Genomic DNA, 11,139 nt, shown 5'->3' with positions numbered 1-11,139 from the left:
ATATGACCTGCCTCAGCCTGCCTGCGAGGAGGTCACGCTTTGGACGTCATGCAAGCAAAGCAACAACGTAGCGTTTGAAGATGGCCGACAAACAAACCGCTGGGCGTGTGATCAACACAAAGTATGAAGGATCTCACCAAAAGCTTATCTTCATTGCCTTTTGTGCTTTATTAGGAGCGATGAATTTTGGATTAGCTATTGGCTACAGCTCTCCAGCTATCCCTAGCATGATCAAACGTGGAGTTATTAAGAAGGAAGACAGCAGTTGGTTTGGATCTCTTCTTACGATCGGTGCATTGCTTGGTGGTCCGCTGGGTGGATGGCTCATCGAAAAGGCAGGGCGAAAGCTTTCTCTGACATTTTTATCGATACCGTTTGCAGCTGGATTTTTCATCATTGCTTCAGCCTCAGAAACATACCAATGCAACTTCGGTAGATTTTTAACTGGCATTGGGAGTGGAATGGTCACAGTGTGTGTCCCAATGTACATTGCTGAAATCTCCACTCCTTCCATGCGTGGCATCTTGGGTTCAAGTGTGCAACTGCTCATCACCATTGGAATAGCCGCAGCTTATATTTTGGGGTCATTTTTTGAATGGAGATGGCTTGCAAACTTATGCATTATTCCCAGTGTGCTAGGTGGGCTATTGACATTTTTCATTCCTGAAACTCCTCGGTGGCTGCTCATGAAAAACAGAAAAGCAGATGCTTTCAAAGCTCTGAGTAGTCTCAGAGATCCACACACTGATGTCAGTGAAGAATGCAAAGAAATTGAGGAAGGTTCAGATCCTGAAGAGAGTGTTTCATTTTCAGAAATGCTAATGAAAAGAGAACTGTCACATCCTATATTTTTAGTTGTTTGCATTATGATTTTTCAGCAGCTTTCTGGTATAAACGCTGTCATGTTTTATTCCATTTCAATTTTTGAAACTGCTGTCGGTGATTTTGCTTACGCTGCTACTGAAATAATTGGAATTGTCCAAATATTTGCCACTATTGTTGCTGTTTATCTCATGGACAGTGCCGGAAGAAAGAAACTTCTTCACATTGGCGGTCTTGTGATGGCCTTAACGCTCTTCTTATTTGGGCTGTATTACAAGCTGTCTAGTTCAGGTTATCTTGGACAGTCTCTTAAAACATGGTTACCAGTTTGTTGCCTTACTACTTACATAATTGGATTTTCTCTTGGTTGGGGTCCTGTCCCTGTGCTTATCATGTCAGAAATGATTCCGACTCGCTGCAAAGGTACTGCAGGATCAGTTGCAATCATTGCTTCATGGGGATCAGCTTTTATTGTAACCAGCCAGTTTGCTACTTTTCAACAGATTATGGGCAATGATGGTATTTTCTATTTCTTTAGTATTTGTTGTGCTATAGCTGTGTGGTTTGTTGGAAAATATATTCCTGAAACAAAGGGTAAATCTTTGGAGGATATTGAGATGTACTTTGCTGGGAAAGGAACTATTTTAGTATAAAAAAAGTTAATGGTGTATTTTGGTGAAAAGTTGTTTTTTTTCTTCTATTTTGACTTTTTCTTTCTCTGATGATAGAAAAACTTGTCACTGGATATGAGAGGTCTGCTCTGAAATTTGAAGTGTTGTTAGACAAAGGAATGTGACTGGGCACAACTTTTTTTTTGCAAGGCTTACATTTTTTGCGCAAAAGCCTTTAAAATATTTTAACTCACTGACTACCAGTATTTTGGCTGAAAGAAATCTCAGGGAACCAGACAAGTGAAGGGTATTTTTAGAATATCTTACACTTTTTGCTACATTCACACAAAACTTGGGTTCCATGCAAATTAGAGATATATATATATAATAAGGATTTGTTACTTTAATTAAAAAAGTAGAAACAAGCCCGAACAACTATCTATCAGAAAACTAATTTTGAAGTTTAGTATGCCTTTTTATTTTGACCCTATTTATTCCACATTATTTTTCAGACTTTGATATAATTTATAGATGTTTTTATCAATGAACATGAAGTGCCCAATAACTTGGGGTCACACCGGAACTAAAGGAATTTTATAGAGGAAAATGAACAAAAAATGAAAGAATGCATGTAGGCTACTCAATAGTCCCAGTCTGCTTTGTGTGGAAGAGGTAGAAATATTTGCCAGTACTTCTAGGAACACCAAGGGTAGACCTGTGACTCACAGATCTGCCTTCATGACTGAAAAGAATCTCAGGGATGCTGTTCAGTGTCCAGGTTAGGCTAAGTTAAAACATTCTATGTCAAAAAGTTCTGGTGGTTTGAATTAACATTTTAAACAGAATGGCAATTGTAAAAATTATTGTTTTTGTTTAGAAACTAAACCCATTGTAACAACAGATAATGTGCTCTATCAACGGTCAATAGTCAGTATATATCACAGGTGATGCAATGTGGGGGGAGGGGGGAGGGGGTTAGACCAAGAAAAATAACAAATGTTGCAATGATGGGAGTCATTGAGTTAATAAAGTATTTAACCAACACACTTTTTTAGTGCCATAATATTATCTGATTATGAATTTACTTCAGTAAGTTTTAATTTAAATGTAAATGTTCCTGCTGATACGTACATGCATCATATGTGAATCATCGTGGTGAAATCAGGCGCTCGTCAAAATAGTGAAATCAAAGAATTTGGCATTTTTCTATGACTGCAGGGGAATTTTTTTCCTAATTTTCTTTTTTTGGCACCTTTTACATCCCTTTAAAAACATATTTCTGTGTAGATTTTACTGAAAAACATTGATTAAAGGCTAAAAAAATATCACTTTTCAATTTCCAAGGATTCTCAAGCTATGGAAATTACAAAACTTTGGAGGCTATTTTCTCGCTAATTTTACCTCTGAAACCAGACAACCCTGACCTCCTTCAATCGCAAATATTTCGACTTCTATTCAACATAGATGGATATTTTTTTCACCACAAGCAAGGCAAATGAACAGATATGATACCAATCACCACATATTCCCAAAAATTGACGAGCACCTTATTCCACCACGTCACGACACATATTATTTATGTAGGATTAGGAAGTGTCTTCCGATACCAGGATCCTGGTCCACAGATACACATGGTCTAGGGGGACCATGAAAATATTTTGCTTTGCGTATGCGTGACCTCATGAGTCATTTCCTTCTGCTTCCAGCTGTCATTTCGTTTTCCCAAATGGCAGGGACGGTCGCATCGTTGCTCGTTGGACAATATTTTGAAGAATAGCTTAAAAATGTACTCACTCACTCACGCATGCACGCAGAACATGCCTGAGCATGCACATTATTATTGTCCTATTCATTTTTCTCTAAATCGCTCCCTTTGTATCATGTACACTTATTCGTCTCTCTTTCTCTCACGCTCTGCCCCCCCCCCCCCCACACGCCCTTTTCTCTCTCCCTCTCTCTCTCCGTCTCTTTCTTTCTTTCTCACTTCCTTTCTCTCTCTCTCTTCCTTTCTCTCTCTCTCTCTCTCTCTCTCTCTCTCTCTCTCTCTCTCTCTCTCTCTCTCTCTCTCTCTCTCTCTCTCAAAATAACCCACCCAGGTTTTGAATGAAAAGATCGCAATGTTAATCTCCGTGGACCAAAATCCTGGTCCCCCTAGACACGCAGTCTTCGTGGACCAAAATCCTGGTCCCCCTAGACTCTACCGCATACATATATATATATATATTTTAGCAATTTGTCATTACAATGATCTTTTCTTATTTTATAAGAAGTTTACTTTTCAAATCATTGGTTTACATTCCTCTTTTGTTTTATTGCGTTTCTACCACAGTCCTTAGATTTTTGCTTTTCTGTTTGCAGTGATTTGTTTGCCTTTTTTAAATTCAGACTTAGCATAATTCATAATATGTATCCAAATAACTTTACAATTTTTGTTTTAATTACGGTATTGAATTGTCCATGTCGCTATCAATGTTTTTAACACTTTGCCCCCTTGGGATGCTATATCAATGACAGTAAGTCTCTTTCTCCCTAGTTGGCAGCTCCCTAAATCCATCTGCTGTACTCAATATACATGTATAGTGTGCACATTCTTTTTTAAAAGTGTACTGAATTATGATATTTTTGTAACAGTATATTTCTGTTTTTGTGTCTTGTGAGTCTGGTACTAATATGAAATGTTGCAATTCATCTTTAATTTTTCAGTGAAATTGAAATTTGGTTTTTTGCCTAAAGGCATGATTATTTGAGAAGTCAAACAGTTTGTGCGTTATGCTCTTTTTCATGAAGTTTGTTTTAAAAGCATGTATATGGACTGTTCTGAAGAGCTTTTGCTTCCTTTTCACCAGTTGATTGACACTCAAAAAATCTAAAAAGAAAGTAAAAGTGTTTTCTGTTTGGCATTTAATTGCTCAATAGGACTGTGCATTTTATTCTCTTTGTAAGTTTGGTGAGTGCTAAAATACTGTATTCACTGAACACTCAAGATTATTGACTGCAGTGAACAAAATGATGTTAAGTTGTTCATTATCATTCATCTACATGTACTAAGTACAGTCAAATCTGTGTAACAAGAGGGAATTGCCAGGGAGCCAGAAAAAAAATTCCATCTTGGAAATTTTCCTTCTTAGACAGTGGAAATTAGGAGGGGGGAGATGGATGGGGGGTTCAAAGGTCCAGGCGGTGGGATCACGGGCTGCTTATCCGATCAGCAAGCAGTGGTAAAAAAACTTCACACCTCTCAAGTGCTATCCTCTCTTGTAATAACATGCATCAGTCCTACTCTTCCATTGCCACCAGTGCTTGCTTTTCATAGGACCACTGTTTGGCGTTTGAACATCTCTTTTGCTTCCACCCTTTACACACCTACCCATAGGTGTAATAAACACAGTCAACCAGTGCAACCCCTCCCGTGCATGTAACAATAATTTGAAGAACTCTTTTTCTTAGCTGGCGATGTGATCAGGGCAGCAGACATTGGTCAAGCTAATTTCAAACTTCTAGCTGCTAAGTGCTCATACATGGATATGGGGTGACATTTTGTCTACCCCAAAATTGCACCCCTACTCCTCTTTCTTGCTTGGTGGCATGGCATTAAGGTTAGAGCCAATAGAATCAAACTTGATAATTTTGTTTGAGTTTGAAAACAGGGTTGAGTGGGCAAAGCACTCTCCGTCCTAAATGTAAAAACCCTCTGAAGGGAGGGATTGGATTATCTCTTGTGAACAATTGGAAAAAATTCAATTTTGAACAGAATGAGGGGGGGGGTAAGTAAAGTATGAAAAGGAATGGCTATTTTCTTCCTTTTTTTCAGATTATTGAGAATTTATAGATGTCCCAGATTTGCGATTTAGACTTCTTAGGTGGTGACTTTGTTTTTGTGTTGTGTTCGAGTTTTGTAATATTTGGTTTTATTTTATTCATAGTGGCTTCTTCATCTTTTTGTTTTTACAATTGGGTGCCTGGCCATTTTTAAGTAGTATTGCCTGACAAATGAGTGTTTTTAAATTCACAAATATATTTTGAGTTACATTATTTTTTTTATAAAAGTGAATATATCTTGTTCAGGTAATAGCAATCGTATCATGTAACATGTTTTCAGTCGTTGTATTTTGCTCTTTTATGTCCGACTAGTTGAATTAGAATATTTTTCAATCCTTATAAAATCTTATCCCCTTGAAGCTGTCTTATAGACGTAGTTATGCACATATTTTGTATCGCAATGTTAGGAATAGGTTTCCTTGAGCCCCTTTTATTGTTGTTGTTAACTCACTCCTGAGAACCGGGTTTGATTTTGAAACCTACTTCTTTTGAGCCAGCTTTTTCAGTTTGTTCTCAAAGGCCTTAATGATCGGGTTAAGTACTTTGTGATAATATTTTGGTCTTTGCACTACTGAGCAAATACATTATAAATTATAATATTATCTATAAGCACTTTGACTAATGTTCCTGTTTTGTTGTCAAACAGTTTTCATTCCATGTGTGTGGGAGTGTTTATTTGACATTGAGAGGTATACTATATATTATGTATATTATATCAAAACCCCAGAATTGCGTGATAAATATTTTGTCGTCAAGAAGCAATTCTCTATAGCTATGATAACCATATTAAAGGGTATTTGAATTTTCTTATATTTGGTATAGATCTAGTTTTATGTGATGCTGAAGCTGACTCAGCTACTTTTGGAACTTTTTCTCGACTCTAAGTTGATTTGGTTCTGGTGTGATGATGCTGTGAAGCTCCATGAAAATGAAATGATTGACTGTAGTATGGTGTCAGTTACTCAACCTTTCTTTATTTTATTACTTTGTTATTAGGGATCTGTTATCTAATTTTTTGTGCATATCAAACCAGCTATGTGGCTCTTCCTTTGTCATTCTTATACCTGACAACCGCTGATTTATACCTTTGTATTTGTTATTAGTCGGAATCATAATGTAATATAATGGTTTATAATGTCATCTGCAGTTGTGTTCGTGTGTGGTTTGGAAATTGAAGGTGTAATTATTGTCTTCGGGTTCTTCATATATGTTTTTTTTAGGAGGGGGGGGCTTCAAATCTGGTTGCATTTTACTCTGTATCAGCTTTATCTCTAGATGGCTTGTAACAGGTCTGTGCTGCATGTTACAGAAATTGAAACATATGTATATACCAAGTGACCCCAAAAAACCTTTATCCACAGAGACATCCATAAAAACGGTTAAAATAGAGATAGAAACACAAGATTTCGCATACGCACTTGTTCACATCCGGATTTATTATGACAAATTTTCAATGGAAGTTAGAGCACTTGCTCCATGTGATGTCCGTTTTGGACCATACACACTCTAAGCGCTTGATGGAATTACACTCTGACATTTTCCATTTACTGAGCCTTTGATGTAGGCCTACCTGGATCTTGTATGGTTTAAACTTCAGATTGTACTTCAACATACAATGAACAGATTCTCTAGCAATTGTTATTACAATAAAAATAAAATGACAATGAACTGACCTTTAGGTTCTTCGCTCACAGACTCCCCCACCCCTGCCACCTTCTCAACAGTGCGCGCTTGCTTCGATCTCCCACTGTGGGTGACCCAAGTTTTTGATCTCTTGTTTTTATTTTCATCAGAGCCATGTGATTTGAAGTCAGCCACCCACATAGGTATTGTTACTTTACTTGGTATATTACGGTCTTTGGGGCTGATTCCAAACCATTTACAGAAGAAATTCCGGGTCTGCATAGGGGACTTTGTTTCAATATAATAATGTTCCAACCATAATAAATACTTTGTTCAACTGTGAACTGTATCTTCGGAGCTGCCATGGCTGCTTCCAAAATACTGTTGTTTTTGTAATGTGTTTCTTCTTCTGCATGGTTCAGCTTGCTTCCTGTCAATTTTTGTGTGAGTTTTGCGCTTTGTTGGAGAGTTATATAGACTTTCCCCGTGGGTAAAGGTTTTTTTTGGTCTGTAGGTATAAGGCGGCCCAAAATAAGATTTTATTTTCTGTTCATGTAGTTGAAAAAGATGTGAGTATTCATTTTTTCCCCCATGACACGAGCTACACTTCACGACTTCTGTGCTTAATTGTCGTATCTCCATTTTTTAAAACAGTGAAAATGTGACATCTTCTTAAGCTCACTCTTTGTTATGAACTGTTTTCACTGTTATTAAAAATGGAGATATGACAAGAAAGCACTGGGGTTGCAACTTGGTAGCTGGGAATTGAAGCAATTGAATTATATTCCTCACGTTCATTGCGGAACACCATTAATCCATCTTGTATTGGCTTTAAAATGGACTGCGCAAATTTTCTTATTGTGTTGAAACGTTTAACCGTCCCTGAAGGTGTAATAAGGAGACTAGACTCGGAAGGTAGAATTTGTTTAGTTTTCATCTTCTTTAACTTTTCTGTATCAAGTTCTATCACTTTGTTTAACTTCGTTTGCATCTTCATCAGTGCATTTCATTGCTGTAGTTTATGAATTGTAAAAGCTGTTATTTTTTAAAAATGTGGATTAGGGAGAGTGCAGACAATTCTTTTTGGCCATCATTTTTCCTCTCTTACCATTGTGGGTGTTTGGCAGGTGTTACAGGCCTACTTCTCTTACAGTGTTGCAATTATCAGTCTAGTTACATACTGGTATTTCTATATGCATTTTGTCGGGGTTATGATGTGACATGTGACAGTTGTTTGGGTATATTTCTACTTTTTTGACAAAGTCTGAATTCTGTGTTGGGTGTCACAAGTTTATTTTTGTTTTCATGAGCGCTTAATTATCTCTTGCCTATCTACCAGTGACTGGTGTAGTGGTTATGTGCTTCACTGTTGCTTGCAGGAGACATGAGTTCAATTCCCAAGTGGGAAGAAACTTTTACTGAGTGTTTCAGTCCTTCTGTTAGGATGCTGTATCCCTCTCAGCCTCGGTTGGCCATGATAAGTAGGGTCGGAAGCCCACCTCCTAAATGATCTGAATTGTGTCGAGGGGCCAAAAAATCACCTACGTTAAAAATTGATTAAAAAATCTTGCCTATATCTATATATCTATCCAAACATACTGTGAACTTAATGATTCATGTTTTACATTTACACAACCGCAAACTGTGGTGCTTGTTTCTGGTAATCTTTCATTTTGAAGATTGCAGTGTTATTAATCTTTGGCTTTGTCATGTTCACAGTTACAGTGATAACCTGTTGGTTTTCTTTAGTGTGTCATGGTTTTGGCTTAACTTTTTTGAATAAAGGGAAATATAAAGGTTCTTGTTTCTTTTGGGTTTTTTTCTGACAGAATGATTAAATTTACTTCTGATCAGATTTGTTTCAATTGACTATCATGTATTAGGCAGGTTAGAAGAACCCCAGGAAGTGGCTGAAACTTTGGTTTATGGCCGAGGCATCAAAGTGATGAGTTCATATTGGAGCAAGCTGAATAGATTGTCCTGTTTGTTGTTATTTTTGTTTCATCCCAGCTGGGTATCCTCATTGAGGACTGAAAATTCCACCCTTGAAGCAATTTTTATTGTGTTTAATTTTAATGGAGTGTGAAACTTGATGAAACCTTTGAGCCCTAGGCGCCTGACCCTAATTTTATCCAAATCCTGACATCCTGAGGTTCCAAGTTCAGGGAGAGAGTACTTCAGTAAATCAGTGTATAGAAGATGATCAAAACATATAAATGGCTTGTTTACAGAAACTAGTGCTCTGATTTTTTCTGCTTGATAATGTTGCACTTGTTCTTCACACTGATGAACGTGTGCTACAGATGATTGTTGTCAAGGTGCGCCTTCATTGTAAGGGGATTAAGAGGTTAATGAAACTATAGTTATAAACAAACTAAATTTCGTCTTACTCATTTCAAGATTCTGTTTTTGTAAAAAGCATAGTGCCAGACCACAAAAATGAGACAACCTGAAGATTCACCAAGGTGTCTTGTTTGTGATCTGGTAAAGCTCATTTAATGTCAGCAAATCTTGATACTGGGTAGTTAAAAAGAATGAAAAAAATGGGATAATTTTGCGTTATCCAGTGGAACTCGGATGCAACGAGGTCGCTGGGCCTGACCTAAAATCTTGTTGAATCCGAGTGTTCGTTATAATAGCAAACACGAGGTTTTGTGTAGATAATTACAGGCACTGAACAAGTAATGTATAAAGAGAAGTCACAAGTAGTGCCTGAAATGCCTGCATATTATGAGCCGCGTAAAAAAAAAGACCGATTCGTTCAAATGCACACATCTGTGTAATCTCGATTGTTTACCAAAAACTTGTGTTGCTGTGTAAAGCCTAGCATACGGCAACTTTTGACTCCATAGACCAGCGTACACTTCATTTATGTAGATCTACGTCAAGACTAGCTTATCATTGTAATAACGATCAGTTGCCGAGGGAAAAAAAAAGACTGTGACGCGTTTTTATCTGCGACATTCCATGCCCGGACGGTAGTACCCCCCCCCCCAATCCAACCCCGACACGCGTCAGAGTAGACACGTGCGCGTGCCAACAACGCATGTGTTGGTTTGAAAAAAGGCGGCTGACTGGTCGCATGCAATCGACAAGTGAATAATGGTTCACGATGCAGAAGCAATGGATGGTTTACCCGGAATAGATAAAGTTCGTTTTGGGAGAAAAATGAGCAAAGCTACGTCCGCACTGGCTGTTCTCCGTGGAAGCGACCTCGTTGAATCCGAAGTAGCTGATTTAAGTGCTCGTTGAATCCGGGTTATTTTTATTGATTTTAAAGAAGAAAATAAACGGGGAATCAATCCTCGTTGAATCCGAGCTCGTTGAATCCGAGTTCCACTCTATCTTCTGTCCCTCTGATATTTATGAGTACAATTTTTTCCCCACCTTTGTATTGACTTTGCTGGCGGTAATTGCTTCTTTGATTCTTGATCACAATCAAACAATGTCAAGTCCAAAACTTTTGCAGCGTATTTCTTTAGTTTGTACCCAAACTATATATTTTTGACTGTTGAGGGTTAAAACTGACTATATCACCATCTGAAAGTTTGAAACAGCATTTTTCTATGTTTAGCAAGATTTATAGGGTCACTAAGAAAGCTAGTTAACACCACACATCCATAAAATGGGTGGTCTGGCGACACACATTTGAAAAGTGTAGTGTGGAAGGGAAAGAATGATATATGACAACTAGTTGTCTGCTGAAGCCAAGAAGTTTAATTTCTAGACATAACACAAAATTGTAAGGTATTTTCAATCAAGCTATTGCACTATCCTTTTGAATACATTCTCTTCAAAACCATTGTAGATCCATTTAAAGACTAAACATTCCGTGATTATGTCTGCAAGGATAGATATATATAAGTATCACAGACATTGATTTATAGTCTATTTCTCTTAAAAACATTTTCATACAATGGATTTTGCATTCCCTGAACCATTAAGATGTGGGAGGTTATGCAATTCCATAAAGTATCAGATGTGTGTCAATGGGTTAAAAGATCATATTGTTGGCAAGCTGTTCAATTGTTAAAAGCTAAGAAAGCAAACATTTTTAAGAGAGAAAAAAATTGCTTCATTTTCATTCTTTTGAAAATTGTAAAAAAATTATATATCTTTTCTTGCATTTTTCAACAGCGAGACTTGGGCGCGAACTTGTCTTAGCGCGTGAGGCCCATGATACGAGTGTAAACAAATGTTCCAGCACTGAGTTGAAAGCGAACAATTTTGTCTGTGAGCAGAGAGAGAAAAAGATAGAGGGGGG

The 11,139-nt window shown here is 37.5% G+C and overlaps 1 protein-coding gene across 1 annotated transcript; it reads left to right on the top strand.

Moving 5' to 3' along the window:
* Positions 1 to 27: 27 nt before the first annotated feature.
* Positions 28 to 2,051, top strand: LOC101846514 (solute carrier family 2, facilitated glucose transporter member 8). The gene has a single exon (XM_005101874.3). The coding sequence runs from the start codon at positions 81 to 83 to the stop codon at positions 1,473 to 1,475; it is 1,395 nt and encodes a 464-aa protein (XP_005101931.1). The 5' UTR covers positions 28 to 80; the 3' UTR covers positions 1,476 to 2,051.
* Positions 2,052 to 11,139: the final 9,088 nt, after the last annotated feature.

This window comes from Aplysia californica, unplaced genomic scaffold, assembly GCF_000002075.1.
Source record: "Aplysia californica isolate F4 #8 unplaced genomic scaffold, AplCal3.0 scaffold00302, whole genome shotgun sequence".
Lineage (NCBI taxonomy): Eukaryota > Metazoa > Mollusca > Gastropoda > Aplysiida > Aplysiidae > Aplysia > Aplysia californica.
Note: the sequence above shows the minus strand (reverse complement) of the source record. Positions and strands in the feature narration are given on the sequence as shown.